This window comes from Molothrus aeneus, chromosome 17 (genome assembly GCF_037042795.1).
Source record: "Molothrus aeneus isolate 106 chromosome 17, BPBGC_Maene_1.0, whole genome shotgun sequence".
Lineage (NCBI taxonomy): Eukaryota > Metazoa > Chordata > Aves > Passeriformes > Icteridae > Molothrus > Molothrus aeneus.
In genome coordinates this window covers 11,839,055-11,858,735 of record NC_089662.1, presented here as the reverse complement: position 1 = coordinate 11,858,735, position 19,681 = coordinate 11,839,055, and the positions used below count along the sequence as shown (strand labels likewise).

The window sequence follows — 19,681 nt, the reverse complement described above, 5'->3', positions numbered from 1 at the left end:
GGAGTTGTGTTGCTAAATCCACCAAAGCTGCATATAAATAATGGCATTTTCCTGAGTTCTCATTCCTCTCTGAAATTCCCCAGCTTGTAGTGACCACCTCACTGTATAATTGTGATCATTTTGAATGTCCTGTTTCAGGTGAAAACCCTGTGTGCATTTTGCCACTCAGTTGCACTTTTTGAAGGCCCAGCTCACACACACCCCCCTCACCTTCATTCAGCCGAGCTCTGGGGACGGGCTGGGGTTCCCCCAGGGGGGTTTATTGTTAACCCAGTGTCTCTCTCTTGCTCTGCACAGAGAATCAGCACAGCAAGTGGAGATGGAAGGCACTACTGCTACCCTCACTTCACGTGTGCCGTGGACACAGAGAACATCCGGAGGGTTTTCAATGACTGTCGGGACATTATTCAGCGCATGCACCTTCGCCAATACGAGTTGTTGTGATGGAGAGCACTTTTTTCTGTGTTTTGGACTCCTTATTCCTTATTAAAAAAAAGAAAAAAAACACCCTTGCCCACATAGGGTGGAAGAGAACTGTTTGAATCTCCCATTGATTTGCACCCCTCAACTTTTTCTCCTTGCTGGACAATAGCAGCACTTCTAAGCTTGCTTCTGTACCCCTCGGACAGTTTGAGATGGCCCCTAACACTTAAAAGGCCATTTCCATGAGGATTCCCTAACACTGTTATTAACAAAAAAGAGAGAAAAAAAACCAAACCAAACAAACAAAAAAGAAATAAAACCTAATTAATTAAAAGCCCTGAATGTGGAGCACCTGAAAGAATTGGGGATGAAAAAATTAAAACGTTGAAACAAAAATTGGGGGAGAGAAAACTTTAGGTAATTTAGCACTGCTGTGGGCATAATCCTATAACCCGTGATCTCCACTTTGTATCACTCACTGCATCCGAGTAACGAAGGTGCCAAGTCACAGACCAAGTTTGAAGACAGACCCTTGAGTTTGGTTCTCTGACTGTAATGTGGCTTTGGGCGGAAATACTGACAATTCTCCAACAGACCTAGACAGTGCAAAAACCAACTGCTACCTTTCAGAAGGGTATTTTTAAAACCAGTCTTGGTGGTCTAAAGACAACCATGGACATTCATGAATTGAACTGCATATGGCCTGTGATTGCAGAAAGAGTTAACCACACACTGTTTTCAGTTTGTCCACTGATGATCCCGTCTGCTCTAAAAATCATTATCTAGACTGTAGTCCTCACAGTCTTTCCCTTCTTTTTCTTCTTCCCTTCCCTCATTTTTTTATTTTACTGCTGGATTATTATTCTTGTACAGACTGTAAAATGTATTATTTTGTACAACTTTATTGAAAATAACTTGTAGAAGATCTTTGTGCCTTGATTATGGCTGTACCTGTACAATGAGCTAAGATGTAAGTATGTTTGATTGCGCTGTACAGCTTTGTCAACCCTATCTGCAGCATTAGCTCAAGGTAGGGAAAATTTATCTGTAGTTTAGTTTTTCTGGTTTATAAAAGAAGGAAAAATACTGTTTAGTAAAAAAAAAAAAAAAGGAAAAAAAAGGAAAAAAAAAAAGAAAAAAGTACAAATTGTGCAAACTTAACCACTTTAAAAGTGAGGTCTTCAACAAGTGACCAGATGTTGCAGCATCGTGCTTTTTAATTTTTAGCTTTAATTCATTTAAATCTCTATCCAAATGCAAAACATGGCTTGTTTCTACATAAAACCAAATTTTGCTACAAATTATAAATGTTAGTCTTTGGTCATTCATAGTCCTTTTTTTGCTAAAGACAAAAAAAAAAACAACAAAAAAAACCAGAACAATAACAGACACGTAGGGCATCATGCAGGTCTGGTGACCATCTCTAGACTGGGCCAAATACCCACCAACCTCGGCTTGCGCTGCGTGGGCAACGACAAGGAATGACAAGGTGTGCACTGCCCTTGGATTTGGCCACTGAATTCCAGTTTCAAATGACATTTTTATTTCTCTTTTAATAAAGAGATACTTTAGAACCTTTTTTTGTTTTATATTAACTATATAAGTAGCTTAAAAGTGAAGATGTGTGGATTTTTTCTTAAACTTGAATAATTTATGCAAATTATATGCTTAGAACAACATGTGGTACAGTAAAAAGAAAAAAGAGCAAAAATCACTGTAGCAATAAGAGAGCATGTAATTTTAGTAACTACTACACTGCTTTATATTTTATACCTAGGTGTTTTATGTCTCTGTGAGTGTGTTACTTTTTCATGTGTCTAAACCTACGTGTACAATTTGTACAGAGTCAGAAATTACAGCTGTAATAACACATCTAGAACAGTGTTAGCCTATATTACTCAAACACCCCTGTTCCCCCTTCATTTACACCCCTAAACTGATCTGGATCTTAACTGCAGTGACTTTAAAAGGAAAAGAAACAAAAACAAACACCAAAATTCTTGCCTCTTTGCCTTTCACACTAGCTTCCCTCCACCCAAGGGACTTTCTTTGTTTGGGAAGAGATCCAGTTTCTATCCAAGTGAGGCGTGGTCAGTGATGTCTGTGCAGCTAGATTTGCTTCAGGTATCGGATGCCTTTTCAGTACTAAGAACTGCAACTGTTCAGAATTGTGACTTTTCATTTGCTTTTGTGGCTAAAGTCTTAAAATGAATCACACAGTCCATTTTCACTGGAGAGCAGGGATGCGAGGGAGTTACTGTCCCATCTCAATTCAGAATTACTTCCAGAAGATACTGAATAGTTGAAAAAATGTAGCTGCAGTTGTTACTCGCCTTTCAAGAATGATCTTTCCCTTTTACAGGTTTAGACAGTTGCCACCTGAACTTTGTAGAACTGTAGAAAACATGACTGAAAATAGGCCCCTCCAATTCAGAATGTATCCAGTGCCTGTAGGTGAAGGGCTGGCGTTTCCACTAGGTAAAAATGGGACACACGTAGTGGAAAGGAAATTCATTGTGAGCCTTAATTTTAGTTACAGGAGCCAAAATCTTTATTTTAGTGCCAACCCTTATCTTTTTAAGCCTAGGAGGAGTTGGTGTGAACACCAAATTTCTAAATGGAGAAAACCTGTAGTGGTATGAGGAATGTAATCTCTTGTCTGAGAGAAACAAAGCACCTCCATTTAAAAAACTAACAAAATAAGCTTCTTCCTCTGATGAGGAGGACACATAATAACAATGAGCTATGTAAGACAGCAACAGTTTAAGAAACCTAAAGCTTTATATGAACAGATATGTTTAGGGGATGCTTTTTTTTTTTTTCTTATGTGAGGAAAAAGGCAATTGTTCTGAATATGGTTTGAGTTGCACAAGTACGGAGCGTGTGTGTGTCTTAATGTCTCAGTATTGCCTTTGTTAGTCTCTTTATTAGTCCATGCAGTTTGGTGGCCTGGTAAATGCAAGTCTTATTTTTAACAGCTTTCTTTTTCCTTTTTTTTTTTTTAATACAAAACCATAAAGCTTTAATGCTTGCTATTTAATAAGTAACTGTGTTTTCTTCTGTCTCTAATTTAGTGGCCATAATTTGCAGTTAATTGAACCATTCCAACCTAATGCTTACCCATATTTCTTAGTTTTGATTTATTTATTTATTTGAACTTCTTGTTTTCATGATTGAGGACTGTCACTTCTGTCTCATTCATCTGTTTGGAAACTTCTGACCTTACAGCCAAAACTTAACTCATTCTACTCAGTATTCATCGTGATGCTGAAGTGTAAGATACCTGCAAATGTAAACACTACCACTTTTATTAATAAAAGCAAATACAGTGTTTTTAGGGCACATTTGCATCACTGTAGTTGAGGTTGTGTCAGTATTTCCATTGTAAACCTATGGAGGGTTGGCACTAAACTGCCCTAAGCTGAATCTTTGCCATACAAGGCTTCTGCTCAAGCGTGATTTTGGTGGGTTGGTTTTTCAACAGTTTCCAACACAAACTCTTGTTTCTGTTTTAAGTTATACAACTGTTTTGTTGGATGGGGGTTGGTTTAAAAAGAAAACAACAAAAAACAACAAACAAACCTGGTTCAAGATTGTTTTTGGCACTTCTGTAACTCAGAAATGGTTTTGATTTTAAAACAACCTTCGGCAAGCCAGTAACCTACAATATGGTCTGATCACTTTGGGTATTTTGTAAAAATAATAATAAATTGTAGAGATGTTGTGGTTTCAAAATCAGCTACTGTGCATTTGCAGTAACTTATTTCAACCCAAGAACTTTTAGTAATTTATGCATCAGAGCACACATTCAGTGTGGTGCAGCAGAGTAGGGATAACTCCTAAAGATTTTTTTCTTTTATAATAATGTGGAGAGATAAATCCACTACAGACTAGAAAAGGATTCAGCTGCCTCTGAAAGCATCAAAAACTGCTCTCAGAAGCTGAAACTGGAGCTCTGCAAGTTGGTAGGAGCAGACTTTGATGCAAAAGCCTAGGAAGGCATCCTGGATCAGCTGTCATAGGCAGGAGTCCTGAGGGCTTTTCTTCATTTATCTAAAAACTGTTTTGAATCGTGGCATCAGGGCAGGATTTAACTGAGGGCATGTCCTAGCTCCAGAGGAAGGGAAGCTAACACTGCTCCACTGTGCTGCACAGAATTGATACCTGCAGGCTAATTTCCTCCTGCCAGTAAATCTATGCACTGATCTATTCACGTTCATGGCTTCAGAACTTGAGCACCTTGTAATTCCTCGTGGTGTGTTGTTGCTGTAAATGATGGAGAATGTTTTGTATTATTTATATTATTTTCCAATGTCAAAGGTTATGTGCCAGTAAAAACAAAAGACAGAAACACAGGAGATTGACCCCAGAGCTGGAGGCAGAGCCCGTGACAGCTGAGTACCAGTCCAGTGCCTTAGTGACAATGCTCTTGGTGATTGGTGCTATACAAATGTCTTAAGAGTGATAAAGTTGTTCTAAGTTATAAAATTATGTGACTCATTGTGGAAGAGAGTAAATTCTCTTCTTTCCCCAACTGTAACTAATGTGCTGTGTGTATTCCTAACAATGCTGGCACTCCTAGGACCTCTTCCATGGGAGTAGATGTTAAAATTCCTACTAAATTTAATAAGCAGGATCAGGGCCATAGATTATTATCAGTGGAAATCACACAGGAGCAGGTCCTCATCTCTAAAATACATGTTGAGTTTTTGTATAACAGTAAAAATATAAGCAAACATCTCTTTGCAGTCCAAAGCTAAACTGTGCCCTTCTTCCTCAGCTTGCTATCTCTGAAAATTCATCTGTTGAGAAATAATCCTCCTGTTCTGTGACAAACTTTGAAGCGTCTTTGTAAATAAAATAAGCCACAAAAGGGATTTCTGAAAGCTCTGCTGATGAAAGCCTGATGCTGAAAAATCCCTCTGGTGACTGACAAGACAAATTCCAAGAGTGAGCCTGTTTTAATCCTGGTCATACTCAGTTGGCTTCAGTCCTGTGAGTGGATGCAGGTCAGGGTAGGTAAAACTGCTTCAGAATTTTACTGTAGTGCCCAGACTGCTAAAATTTGAGCCATTAGTACTGGCTTTGTCATTAATTGGTTTGATCCCTGATTCTCATTAAGAGCTCAAACTTCTTTTTATCCTGGTTACTTTCAGTGTACTGAGCTGAGCAAAATGGGTGCAGTATAAAGCACAAATCTGACCTGGAAAAGCAACATGGGAGGAGGTGGGAAGGCAAATAAGATCTCTCACTGCATTAAATGTAAAAATAATAAGGTGGAGGTTTTCGTCTGACATCTGTGTCCTATAAACTTAGCCTGGTCCTGTGGAAAACAGGGAATCCACCAGGGTAACAACAGCATTGATACCTCTGTAACATGGATAACTGACCAAATATGGAATAGATAATTAAAAATCCACCAAAAAACAAACTTTCAGATTTTCCTAATTTTTTTTTTTTTTCCACTTAGGAAGTCTGACTCAAAATTATTGAATGACAGAACAAAATAAAACCTTTGAACATTGTCCCAGATAGGGAGAAGGATAAATTTTTGAGGGAGAAGGGATTTTTGTGTAACATGCTTTCTAATGCTGGGGTACCAGCAGACAAATGTGAGCTAATTCAAAATTAAAATGTGAATTTGTCTCTTCACTTTAATTTACCCAGTCATTTCATTGAATGAGTTGGCTAATTATTTTTTTAATTTACTACGATGCAAGTTTGGAGAAAGACAAGCCTAGGAGAGAGGCAGTAATGTTGGGAATTCTCTGAGTTCTGTTGTTCTGTCATGCAAACTATTGTTTTAGGCTGTGAATTTTATGTGGATTATTAACAGTGAAGTACAAGGTTTCTATCTGTAGTTTTCTGGTATTTGAAGTGACTTTGGAACTGCATCATTCTTGCAACTGAAATGCCAGAGTGCCCAGAGGAAGGAGCAGCTGTGTCAGGGTTAGGAATTGCCACATCGGGGGGCACATTCCAGTTCTTTTTTTGCTACACTTTCAGTTTGCTGTTGGCAGGATCAGAAGAGCTTCCACAAAAAGACAAATCAGGGGTTGGGTGATAGAACTCAAAGTGAGAGTTGTCAAAATGAGAAATGTTTCAGACTGGTGCTGAGGTGGAGCCATGGAGATGTGTCCTGAGGGGGCTCTGAGGGCTGGTGAATATCTCAGTAGTTTTAATCTCTCTTCTCTTACTGTTTGAAGGCACAACATCCAAAATGAAGTAACAAATTGTGACAGTTTTGGTGCTAACCCTGAGTTCTGTTTCTCACAGGGCAAAGCTCTGCTGGGTTACAGAGGTTTGTCTGCAAGCCACGAGCAGCAGCTTTTGGCAACCTGTTTGTGATTTAAAACTGAGAAACTTAAAAGCCAGTTGCTCTGTCCTGCAGCATGGCCCAAACCCTGCTGCCTCTGGGTTCAGCTGCTTTCTCCTGCCCTCACCCTCCTCACTCCTGGAATGGTGTGGTTGATAATAGAGCAGAAAGAAAGGTATGAGACAACTTCAGAGTTCAAAATCCATCACCTTGGACCCTGAAAAAGAGATTTAGGGGGAAAAGTTCTTCATTCCCCAGGTGAGTGACCCAGTCTGGCATCCTCATACAAATTTTCAAGGTCAGAGAATGAATCTATCCCAAAAGGCCAGTGTTATCCAGTTAAGGAACTGCAAAAATAAAAGCACTTTGTGCAACCATTAGAGCTGGGAGATAGTTTAGTGAAAGGTGAGTTTAATGATCAGCATGAAAATCAACTGGAACTTGCTTTAAAGCAGAAAATATTTCCACCAGAGTCTCATCTTGAGAAGCACTTGGGGCGCTGGGAGGTTCAGTGTTTAAAGCAATCTTCAGTATATAAAATACACTTCCAACTTTGGAGTTGACATTTGAGGGACACTGGAATGACATCACATCAGCAACCTCCAAACCACCTTGTTTTGTCTTGGAATATTCTTGGTTACCTGGTGAAGTGTTGTGTGTTCAATGTCTGGAATAACTGTTACCAGTACTTGAGGTACAAAGAGAAATGCTTCGTCTTGAGGCTCTGCTTGAGAAGGAAGAACTCTTTAGCCAAAACTCATTAGCCTAATGATGCTGCTGTAATTTCCTACTCCATTGGAAAGTTATTACCTTAACTCTAGTTGAATGTATTGGCTGCTTTGTAAAGGGCTAACGATTACAAAAATACAAATTTATGCTAAAAGAATTTGTAGAGGGCGAGGAGCAGAGGGAATGACAGAGAATGCCAGGGTGGATATTTTAAAAAAAACATATGAATAAAAGGCAAACAGTTTTGTTGGAAGTCGGCTCTTCTGTTTGGGATTTTTCTTCTATATTTTAGGAAGGAACCAAATGAAGTTGGATGATTTCATCAGCTGTGTTACATTCAGCCCTTTAGGCAGCAAATCCTGAAGTACGGTTGTTTAATAATTTGGTGAAAAATCAAGCAAATTTTGATAGTTGGAACTGAAACTTGAGCATTTGATACTTTGTTTATTTTTCTGTTAAATACTAACAAAAAAAAAAAAAGGTACAAAAAGAAAAAGTAATGCAATTTTCCATGTTCCTGTACATCTGGCTCTTCTTCACACACTTTCATTTTCCAGAATGCCTTTACTGCTTCCTCAAATCATGCAGCAGAGACACCAAGGTGGACCTTCACTGGATATTTTTTGGGTCTAAATTTTCTGTCTCAAAATTTATCTCAAAATTTGCTCTCTGCCTCATCGAAATCTCATTAGATAGAAATAGTCACCCAAGAATATTTTACACATAAAATGTAGTCAAATATGCATTTAGGGGAAAATTTGTTGCTGCATAATAAAACCTTTCAGGGACATTCAGGTAAATCTAAGTGCTTTTAGTCATGAACATTTCACTGATACTTTGTAAAACAAAAATCCATATGGGGGAATGCAGTTAAACCCAAGAGACAACCAACATTATTTCCATTCAAAATTGTAGAGGTTTAGTTAGCAAAATCCATTTCTGGTACATTTAATATTTCATCACATTTTAAGTGATATCTTGAAACTGTTTGGTTTAATCTGATTTTACCTCTTGTTTATTGACCTGAAGCGAGGCAAGCTTGGATACTGCAATTCTGCAAAGGGCTATTCAGCAAATGTCTGGCTGTTACAGATCTCTAGTTTCCTTCTCAAGAGAAGCTGAAAGTAAATGCTTTGAGTATTGTTCATTCTTTATATATTAAAAAAAAATCTTTTTCTGTTACTGCAATCAAAATAAAGAGATATAAATATATAAAGATGAAAACTTCTAGTTTTAAGATTCAGGCACTGAAATTGTATCATAAATGTCTAATACCACTATGTCTCTTAATGGCAGTTGGTGCTGGGGACTGTTCCCATTTTCTACTCTATTAAGCAGGAAGTTTTGTAACATAATTACCACTGAAGTCCCACAAGTCCAACTGTTGTCACCAGACAAAACTTCTACCTGCTCTGAAAACGCTTTACTGAGGCTAAGAGTGTTCCAGGCCATAAGCTCTGGCACAATGAAATTCTCTGGGCTGCAGATCCCAATGTCCTGCCCAGGAGACGTACAGCAAATTTTGGTTGTGGGAAGGAAAATTCTCCTACCCATATAAAAATTGTCATGCAAAGTGTATTTAGTTGAACTTTCTGTAAAGAACCAGGATCTCCTCCAAAGCCTCATGAAGTCTCAGACTTGTGGTTTTCCCATTCAGTTTCATTGGAATGTTAAGTTCTGGGCTCACTTTTCCTCCAATTTGAACTTTTCTGAACCTTCTGTTAAGGTGTGATAATGTTTACTCTGAAATCACCTCCAGAGAACTTTTCTTTCACCTAATAGCTGATACAGGAGGTGTAGAGATGTTTCTTACGAGACTCTCAGTACTTTTTCTTTCTTGGTTTGGGATGGTTTAAATTCAGATCTGGTACTTAGGAAGCTCCGACTGGTTAATCACTCTGTCTGTTCCAAGTTCATATTATTTCTCACATCTATGGGATGGAAATTGCCTGCTAACCAAATGGAAATGAGCCAAAAACTTTTTCTCAAGGATATTTCCATTGGCTCCCAGCCTCAGCTTGTCACTTCACTCCCAGTTCGTCCCTCATAAAAAACGACCACAAGCACCGGGGTGCCCTCACCGTCCCCTGCCTGCAGTGGAAAATGTGGAAAACCTGTCCCTTGTGGTTCTGCTTCAATCTGTGGCATCTATCCTGAAAAAGTCTTTTTTCTTTCTGCTGGCAGAGCAAAAAGAATCGAATGTTTCTCTCCCGACTGTTGCAGCAGTGTTCCAGGAAAAGCTGCTTCACCACTGTAGGGCAGCACAGGACAGCACAACTCTGCTGTGCTGCAGCTCAGGTGCTGGGGTACACTCTCTGTATTGAGCTTTGAAATGCAGCAAATCCCTTGATTAGCACAGCAACCACATTTGAGCAAGGATTTTGTCTGTTGGAGATCCTGTAACTTATTTCTGAACAGGGTTTTTTTTGGCCTTTCTTACCTAGCAATGCATGGAAGGCAATGTCATTTCTTTTTACTATTTTTCAGGTAGAAACTGAATGAGAATAAAGGACCTTTTAAATAATTAATCAGCAAAACTCCTGGCTGGCCTCCAAATCCCAGAACACACCCTCACCCTCCCCTTTTTTTACAGTGAAACTCTTATACAACTGAAGAACAGGAGTGGATCTGAAGAGGGACAAAGGGACTGTTTCTGACATGGTCTCACTAATGCCTCTCCTTGCTGAGGCCTGTTTATGTGATCAGTTTTCATTGTAGGCTTGTCCCCTGTTCATCTCATTCCCTGTCCCTCCCTTCCTTGGGGACCCTCTTGACCCATTATCTTTGCTCAGCACCCCCAGAAAGGTTCCAGGGTGAGCACAGCCAGTGCTCTGGGATCCAGTTTTGGGGATGGGGAGGAAATCCTGTGTCACAGGCTGCCCTGCCTGCTTACAGAGCTGCCCCAGGACAGGGGACGCAGCTCCCACAGCACCTCTCCTCCACCCAGAGATGCCCACTTTCATTCTCCAAAGTTACCCCTTTTTGTTTGTTTGGGGGTTTTTGGGTTTGTTTTCCTACTTGTCAAATATTCTATTCTACCCTAACATCATTCCTATCAACTTGCTGTTGTTCAACATCCCCCTCATGCTTCCATGGGAGGGAACTGCCTTTGTCCAGCCGCAGCCAGAAAAGGAACACATCCCTTGGACAACCCATCCCTTGGACAACACGTCTCATGGAGAACACATCCCTTGGAGAACACATTCCATGTCCATGGAGAACACACCCCATGGAGAACAACCCCTCGGAGCAAGGCATCCCTTTCTTTCCTCTTCCCTTGCAATTCCCGTGCGATTGCTGCTGCGCTGGGAGGCTTTGCAGGGCAGTTTGATGTTACATTTCCTGGTTTGTTTTACATTTCCACTGGTTCTTTCCCCCTGAGGGGTGTGCGCCCGCTGCCCGCCTCCCCTCAGAGCCCGCCCGCCCTCAGGGCCCCCTCAGCCGCCGCCATGCCGGGCTCCCGCCCCGCCCCCGCCGCCGCCATTCCGCGGCGCTCCGCCCGTTCCGGCCGCCGGGCGGGGAGGCCGGGCCGGAGCCATGGAGGATGCCGATTACTTCGAGGGCAGCGCGGCCGAGTGGGGCAGCGAGGCGGACGGGGGCGCGGTGAGCGCCGGGGGGAGCGAGGCGAGGGATGACCGCAGCCCCAGGCGCGTCCCGGAGCAACCCCTGGGCACAGACTCCGAGCGTTCCCCTGGGTCCGGAGCATCCTCCGGGACAATCCTGGAGTGTTCCCCGGGCGGGTCCCGGAGCGTCCCCCGGGCCCTCCCGTTCCCCCGCGGGCTCTCCGGGCTGAGGCGATAGCGCCGGGTGTGGGGGCAGGGGCCGGGCCCGGGGCCCCGGGGTTAAACAGAGAAGGCGGTGCGGGTTTTTGTGCCTTCCCCGTTAATAATCGCTGTCTGTCGGGGTGCAGGTCGCTTGCGGTGCTGAGCCCAGGTGTGTGTGCTGCTGTGGGCAAACAGAGCCTGAATATGGGAGTGGGGGGAGACGGGACAGGGAGGCTGACCTGACTGTGCTTGTGAACAGCAAGATGATGAGGATGGGGAGGGAGAAGACGATGCCGAAGTCCAGCAGGAGTGCCTGAAGAAATTTTCCACGCCTGATTATATAATGGAACCGTCTATATTTAACACGTTAAAGAGGTGAGTGTGACCTGATGTGTGTTGTGGTGTGTTCGAGGTGTCACTTCGTATGGAAATGTGTGCAAATGTATAAATGGTGCTGTTGTTTTCCCTTTAAATTTAGACTTCTATTTATTTTTGGTTTTAATATGACTCACATAGTTCTTTGGTAATCCTTTCATCAGATATTTCCAAGCAGGAGGCTCTCCAGAGAATGTTATTCAGCTCCTCTCTGAAAACTACACTGCAGTGGCACAGACTGTCAATTTACTGGCAGAGTGGCTCATTCAGACAGGTATGATACAAGATACAGAGCATTTTGGGTCTATATTCTGTCAGAAATATCTGAATTTGTGGCAAATTTGTTCATACACAGGAAGTGGATTGTTATAAAGTTGTCATCCTTTATGTGGCTAAATCCTTTATAATAATAGGTGTATTCCACTTGGAGAATAATGATGCAATATGTTGAGGAAAAGCCAACAAACTGTGTTATAAAAGGTTTCATTGTTGAAACAGCTGCATAAATTATAGCTTCTTTTTAATTTCATTCAAAGGGCAAGGGTGCTGTTATATAGGCAGCATAAGCAGTGTTTTTATCCTGTAATGGAATTATTTAATCGTTATTACATTACCAGAACTATTGTGCTCTGATTTCAGAAATGCAGAACTACTCATTTCTATATGTGTCTTATTTTGTAGAATACTATCAAAGCTACTGATAAACAATACTTAAAAGGATGAACTTTAGTGTGTAGTAACGTGGGTTTGTGCCCCAGCCCTGGTAATCCCTCTTGTGGTTAAGACACTCCTGCATTTGTGTGTCTGATGAGGAGAGAAAGAAAAGGTTTTGACCTGAAATCCTAAGCAGTTCAGTATTTAGGGAAAAGGTGGAAAATCTGTAAATCTGTATCAGTGTGGCTCAGTAGCAGAACTGATGGCTCTCCTCTTGTCTTCTCTGTGCTGATAAATTTTGGAGTAGTTTCTGTTCTCATTGGAAAATGTGGGATGCTGCTGCTGTGTTCCACTGGACTGCAGTACATCTGCCAAGTGTTTTGTTCCTTCTGTGCAGGTGTTGAGCCAATGCAAGTTCAGGAGACTGTGGAGAACCACTTGAAGAGTTTACTGATCAAGCACTTCGACCCTCGGAAAGCAGATTCCATCTTCACAGAGGAAGGAGAGGTGTGCATGCAATCCCTGGTGCTGTCCCTACAGAGGATCCTTCCTCCACACCTTCATCTGATGGAGTGGTGAAGGGAAGGGAAATTGAATCTTCAAAGCTCTTTGGCTGAGGAACAACTGGTTTCAGAAAACCAGCTCTGTCTGACTGGAGTCCTCAGAGGTTTAGAGAGCTTGGAAATTTGGAACACATCTTCCTTTGTAATAAAGCTCTGTAGAACAACTCACAGGACTGCTGAGAGGTAAAAGCCTTGCTTTTTATGATCCTGACAACAAGACATTCTTAAATTTTTTTCTTCTTTTCAGACTCCAGCCTGGCTTGAGCAAATGATAGCACATACCACGTGGAGAGACCTTTTTTACAAATTGGCAGAAGCCCATCCTGATTGTTTAATGCTTAATTTTACTGTGAAGGTACTATGCTTAAGTCCAATCAGTAAGAATATCCATAGAGGGCTAATTGTTCTGGCATCAAATATTAGTTGTGGTCTTGCTTGTATCTTTTATGTATTCCTGCTAAGACCAATTAGTAAAAATACACCTTGGTGGGAGGACTTGTGCTACAAGTTGCAGTACATGTAATTTCCCAGTTTGAAGTACTGCTTTTTCAATTTTTGTTGAGGTGTGGGGGGTCTTCTTTTTTTTTTTTTTTTCCTTGTTTGTTTTCCTTTGATCTCTGTCTGAAAATTCTGGATTTCTGGTGCAGTGGAACATCTCGGTCAGTTTTGTATGTTTCTGTGACAAGAAAAGAATGTTATATTTTGGTGTGCTCTGCTACATTTTTTATTATTGTGCTTTATTTATTCTTGTTGCATCTTTATTGGTTTCTTTTTCTGTAGACCACAATATAAATGTGAATTCCAGTCAGTGTATGCAGAGATGAAACTTAGATTATCTGTGTTCTTCTAGATTTGTTAGGATATCAGAAATAGAAATGTAAATAACACAAGATTTCTGTGATGCTTTTATTTTTATAGCTTATATCTGATGCTGGGTATCAAGGGGAAATAACCAGCGTTTCAACAGCATGTCAGCAACTAGAAGTATTTTCCAGAGTCCTGCGTACATCTCTGGCAACAATTTTAGATGGAGGAGAAGAAAACCTTGAGAAAAACCTCCCTGAATTTGCTGTAAGTTTGGTTTTTGGGTTGTTTTTTTTTTTCCTTTTTATGTGGAAAAAGAAGTGTTCTGCTTTCCAGTTAGGAGGTACAGATCTCTGTGGGTTGTAGCCAATCTTGATGTCCTACAAGAGCTTCTGAAGAGAAGGTATATCTGAGCTAAAACAAATTTATACTTTTTGGTCATTCTGTGACCAAGAATTTTTGATTTACTTATGTGACACTTCTTATATTTATTAAATGGATTGTAAAAAGGTGGGGGTAGAACTGTTGTCTTTAACATGTACTTCAAGATCTAAAGATCAGTATTGTCAGTCCCCTGGCAAATGAAAATAATTCTCTTATCATCCACATCAGTGTGAAAGTTGCCATCTGAATCAACCCAGCATTTCAGTGTTGTGAAACAGCACAATTATTGTACTCTGATTTCAGAAATGTAGAACTACTTGAAAAATGATTTTCAGCTGGCTTTGAACTTCTCTTAGTGTTCAAATACTGCAGAGAAAGCACTGAGCATACGTAGAACGGATTTTCCTCTCAGTTTTGGAATTTGAGAAATGAAGTTCTCAATTCAGAAATTTCTTCTTGTGTGGTGTCAGTGCTTTTCTGTATTTTCCTCTTGGCTTTTGGGGTTTGGGCTTTGTTTGTGCTTTGGTTTTTTTTCTTCGCAATTTTGCTGTTTATTTTTTTCCCCCTTTGCTTTCACGGCAATGTAATCACAGGCGGCCACTGGGCTGTTTGCTTGCTGTCTGGTGAGGTTTGTGCTGTGCTTTCACAGAAGATGGTGTGCCATGGGGAACACACTTACCTCTTTGCCCAGTCCATGATGTCCATCCTGGCGCAGGAGGAGCAGGGCGGCTCCGCCGTCCGACGCATCGCGCAGGAGGTTCAGCGCTACGCCCACGAGAAGTGAGTGGCACCCGTGGGAGCAGGGAAATGGAGCTCGCCACAGCCTGTGAACCCTGCTGGCTTTTGGGCTTTTGCTTGTCCTTCCTCACCTTTCACCGGCAAAAGGGGAATCTCGAACTGCAACAGAGCAGTTTTTGTAGCAGGGCTTGAAGCTGTGGGACAGCAGAAAAGTTCAGTGTCCTGTACCACAGAGACCTGAAACTGGAAAAGCAAAGACTTGATGTTTCTGTCTGTTAAGAAATGTATTTTTATTTTTCTGTTAGCATTTTGGAAACAAACCAGGCAAACACAGGCCTATTTCTGTAATTGCCCTAAGGCATTACACCCCATAGAGTATGCCCTGTTGACTCAGTGAGACTTCATCTGAAATGTCTGAATTAAGAAAAATAAGTCACTGTGTGTGTTTGCTCTGTCTGCAGAGGCCACGATGCCAGTCAGATCACCTTAGCACTGGGTACTGCAGCCTCCTACCCCCGAGCTTGCCAGGCTCTGGGGGCAATGCTGTCCAAAGGAGCTCTGAATCCAGCAGATATCACTGTCCTCTTCAAAATGTTTACAAGCATGGACCCACCTCCAGTAGAACTGGTCAGTATTCACCTGTTTGTAACCTCTGAAACTTATTTCTGTTACAGTAGCACTCGGAAATGGGGTGCCTTGTGCTTAGTGTTGTATGGACACAAAAATTAAATCAGCACTCACTTGTCCCTCTGTCATTGTAAGTAATGTCTAAAAGTGAAGCTGCTACTTGCATTCTGGTTTGCATCAGCTTCGTGGTACTTCTGTTGGGGTTTTTTAATCATTCCAAGTTGTGGTTTTACATATAACCAAATTAAAGAACTCTTCCATAGGAGATAAAAGATTGCAAGGAATTAATTCTTTAAACAAACAAAAAAAAAATCAGAAAAAAAAATCCCTGCCCACTTTAGTAGTTTGTTATAAACAGGCCTAAATTATACATTTCACATTTCTCACTGCATTGTTCTAACATGGGTTTTGGTAAGAAAAGGCAAGATTTTGATACTTTAGAAATATAGTTTGTAACTGATTCCTTTTTTTTCCTTTTTTCTTTCAAAAATCTGTGTCTCTTCAGAAAACTGTTTAATGTACTCTTAAAGGAAAATGTATTTATCTTGTTTAAGGTATATCAAATGCAAAAACTCCATTCTTAGTCACCTCTCATAATTCCCAGGCTCTGATAAAATGCTCTTTCTCTTCACAGATTCGAGTGCCTGCATTTCTGGACCTCTTCATGCAGTCCTTGTTTAAACCAGGTGCTAAGATCAACCAGGATCACAAACATAAATATATCCACATACTGGCATATGCAGCGAGTGTTGTAGAGATGTGGAAAAAGGTAATGTTCACTTCTGTGAATAATATTCTTTTTTAACTGCAGCAGCCTGCCTGTGCTGAAGAAAATGTATGGTTGTGAAGTCGTTTAAAATAATACATTCAGCTTAGTTTAAATATTTTAATATGAAATGCTTCTGCCTTCAACTGAGGTGATTAAAAAGTGTAGATCCTGATGATCAAACAAAAGTCTGAGTGCACTGAGAATAAAGCAAAACATCCTTGTACTTCAGCTCACTCATAATTAATTCTTCTGAAACTTGCATGTGAGTCTGCATTTTGAGACAGGATGCAATCCTAGGCTTATTGCAGGTCAAGCTCCATTCCTTAAATAACCAAAGACATCTGCAGCTCTTGCATTCCAACTTTGCAATAATTTTGCAGAACAAGAGAGTCAGCATCAACAAGGATGAACTCAAGTCGACCTCAAAAGCCATTGAGACTGTTCACAATCTGTGTTGCAATGAGAACAAAGGGGCATCAGAGCTGGTTGCAGAACTGAGCACTCTGTATCAGTGCATCAGGTGAGCAGAGAGGCTGGGAGTCTCCCATGATTATAAATCCTGTCTTTCACACACAACTTGTCCTCCTTGGGTGGCAGAACATGATTTTCTGTGCCACTGGAAAGTGATGGCAGATTACTTTGGGTTGCTAATAAAACTTCCATTTATTTTTCATGCTGCTGTGCTAAGGTGATTCTCTCTGTAGGTTCCCAGTGGTGGCTATGGGCGTGTTGAAGTGGGTGGACTGGACAGTGTCAGAGCCACGGTACTTCCAGCTGCAGACTGATCACACCCCCGTTCACCTGGCACTGCTGGATGAGGTGAGAGTGTCTGGAAACTGTGCTGAGAGCAGGAACAGTTCTGGTTCTTGTGTAACACTGAATGCCTGTCATTTGCAGTAAGGCAGTAAATATGCAGAGATGAATCTATTCAGAGTAAATTGTTTGGTTTTGTCAGCTCAGCATTATTTATGCCAGGAAAACTTGGGCATTATAGAAAGAAATGATGGAATGCTTTTCTAAAGGAATTTCTGTCTGGCCCTGAACATCAGTGTAAACTTGTCTGGTGCATTGTGTTTTAAATTGCAGTTCTGAGGATCTCACTTTGCTGTGTTGTTTGCAGATCAGTACATGCCATCAGCTGCTTCATCCCCAAGTTCTGCAACTTCTTGTCAAGCTCTTTGAAACAGAACATTCTCAGCTGGATGTGATGGAGCAGGTGATACTCAGAGGATTCAGGTCTTTGTTAACTCACATCTGTCACTCCTTTTCCTCTCACAGCAGGGTTAATGGAGAAGTGGTTAAAATGTAGCACAGCAGATATTGAATGAATAAAAATTGCACACTCTGAGGGCAAGTTCTGAAGTGTTGGCTCTTCCCTCCCTTCCCCACCAGCTGGAGCTGAAGAAGACTCTCCTGGACAGGATGGTTCACTCGCTGAGCCGGGGCTACGTCCTGCCCGTCGTCAGCTACATCCGCAAATGCCTGGAGAAGCTGGACACCGACATCTCCCTCATCAGATACTTTGTGACAGAGGTCAGCAGCAAAAACTCTTTACTGAAGTCTAGATATCAAGTTTAGATCAGATCCATGTGTTTTGGATATTCAGAAATACTTCAAGTTCAGGTCAGAGTCTGAGCAATGTCTCAGTGTTCACCAGGATGGGATTTGGTCCTACTGATCCTGACTTCTGGATGTAACAAGGTACTCATAGAGCACCCTGAGAGTTCATAACTAATTACTTGCACTTGAGACCCCTTGTTCTCATCCAACTACCTGTATGCTTCCAAGACTGGTATATTAATTAAATGTTGTCCCTCCTCCCCCTGTAAGGGCAAGAATCATCAGTTTTTGTCTGCTCTTTCAGGTGCTCGATGTGATTGCCCCTCCATATACCTCAGACTTTGTACAGCTTTTTCTTCCAATCTTGGAGAATGAAAGTATTGCAGGCACTATAAAAACAGAAGGTGAACATGATCCTGTCACAGAGTTCATAGGTAAGTCACGTTTATTCCTTCCATACCTGCTTCCATTTGTGTCTGTTACAACTTGCAAATAATGTTTAGGAGGAAGATTGCTAAATATAGGAATGCCTGCCAGCTATTTTCACAGACAACTTCCCTTTTAGGGGCCTGTGTTTAGCAATTTTCCTGTGATCGAGAATCTGTGGGTAGTAGTGGGGAAAGTGAAGATAAATACTGCTTTTTGGGAACTGTCACTGCAGCAAGGAAAGGAAGGAAGGAAAGTTGTCTGTCGTAATATGGTACTCCACCCTAAACCAGGAACATCTGTCCAGACCCTAAAAGCCTAATTCTTTACATAATGCAGAAATCCATATGCAAATATATAAATCAGAATCATTGTAATGCACTGAACAGTGTCTTTTTTTTTCTCTCCTTTTAAGCTCATTGCAAATCTAACTTTATTATGATGAACTAAGCAGTGGAAAACATCAAGAATGCAGCCAGAACTCATGATCACTGTTTTGCCATGCTCTCCACCTGTGAGGTTCTAAAACTGGGGAAAAAAATCCCAACAAAACCAAGAAACCTAAAACAAGGAGGAAAAGGCTGAAGGGCACTTGCTTGACTTGAATGGTGACCTTGAAATTCTTAACCAGAGGAGTGTTTGTGTTTCATATCAGAGAACTGTCAATGTCATTCGGAAAATGGAACAATACCAAAGGTCTTTCTGCTGTTACACAAATCAGTATAAATCTGTGCTCTGAAGAGGATGGATAGCAAGAAACAGATTTATTTGAAAGAACTTGCAAAATTTGTCACTGATTCTTTGTGTAATAAACAAAATACGAAGAAAGGGTAAGGTAATTCCTACTAAAACACTTTGCAGATTGTTCTCTGAATAGGTCCTGAATGCTCTAGGCTTTGATGTTGTAAGTTGTAAAAAATAGGAATTTGTGGATTTGCTCTGTGCCTGCAGCACAAAAGCCCTAATGTCTGTTCCTCCCCTTTGCTTTATATTAGAATTCTAAATATGCTACATGAAAACAAAAAACCTGTTTTGTGTAACACAAGAGGAGTTGCAACAGCCAAGGTTATTTTGTGTTAAGAGAGGAATTCTAGGTGAGTGTGTTACCTTTCAGAATCTATTTTTGCTAAATAGATGCCTCAGATGTTACTGGTAAGTTTCATTACCATGTCTTTACTGTCCCAAAATACGAAACGTGTGCCCAAATTTCATTCCTGCTTGTTGTGGCTTTGTTTTTATACTGATCTCTACTCTGTCCTGGCTGATGCCAAACTGTGGGAAAACACCCAACAATATAATTTACCTTTAAATAAAGGTGTTTGCTCTTTTCCAGAGATTTCTTTCAGTTTCATTATGACTCGTTCTCTCTGCTCATTGGGGCTGGATTCCTCTTTACACCCCTCACTTTTAAACAAACAGTAATTTTGTTGAACCAACAAGCACATTTTGCTTCTCCAAGTACATCTGTTTTCTGAAGAATCTACTTCCTAAAAGACATTTAAACTCTAAGTCCAGAATAGAAGATTTACTATTATTCCAGCTAACTCTC

General features: G+C 41.0%; 2 protein-coding genes across 4 annotated transcripts in view; both read left to right on the top strand.

Moving 5' to 3' along the window:
• Positions 1-4,161, top strand: part of GNAS (GNAS complex locus) — a 129,248-nt gene extending 125,087 nt beyond the window's left edge. For both annotated transcript variants that reach the window (XM_066561822.1, XM_066561823.1), the window contains exon 12: positions 298-4,161. In XM_066561822.1, coding sequence (XP_066417919.1) covers positions 298-444 — 147 coding nt within the window. In that variant the 3' untranslated portion in view covers positions 445-4,161. The remainder of the gene's footprint in view (positions 1-297) is intronic.
• Positions 4,162-10,962: 6,801 nt separating this feature from the next.
• NELFCD (negative elongation factor complex member C/D) lies at positions 10,963-19,466 on the top strand. Of its 2 annotated transcripts, XM_066561382.1 has the most exons (15): positions 10,963-11,071; positions 11,492-11,607; positions 11,772-11,881; positions 12,659-12,768; positions 13,072-13,179; positions 13,743-13,895; positions 14,662-14,792; positions 15,212-15,377; positions 16,012-16,146; positions 16,527-16,666; positions 16,851-16,965; positions 17,267-17,362; positions 17,539-17,679; positions 18,011-18,140; positions 18,548-19,466. In XM_066561382.1, the coding sequence occupies exons 1-15, from the start codon at positions 11,006-11,008 to the stop codon at positions 18,580-18,582; spliced, it is 1,752 nt and encodes a 583-aa protein (XP_066417479.1). In that variant the 5' UTR covers positions 10,963-11,005; the 3' UTR covers positions 18,583-19,466. The 2 variants fall into 2 exon arrangements, with proteins under 2 accessions (XP_066417479.1, XP_066417478.1); XM_066561381.1 differs by lacking the exon at positions 18,548-19,466 and having other exon boundaries at positions 18,011-18,470.
• Positions 19,467-19,681: the final 215 nt, after the last annotated feature.

Bases quoted from the DNA above. Each gene is read 5' to 3' on its own strand.
- NELFCD (XM_066561381.1), top strand. From the start codon at position 11,006: ATGGAGGATGCCGATTACTTCGAGGGCAGCGCGGCCGAGTGGGGCAGC. The intron at 11,882-12,658 runs GTATGATACAAG...CCTTCTGTGCAG, and splicing joins AGAGTGGCTCATTCAGACAG to GTGTTGAGCCAATGCAAGTT. The intron at 16,667-16,850 runs GTGAGCAGAGAG...TTCTCTCTGTAG, and splicing joins ACTCTGTATCAGTGCATCAG to GTTCCCAGTGGTGGCTATGG.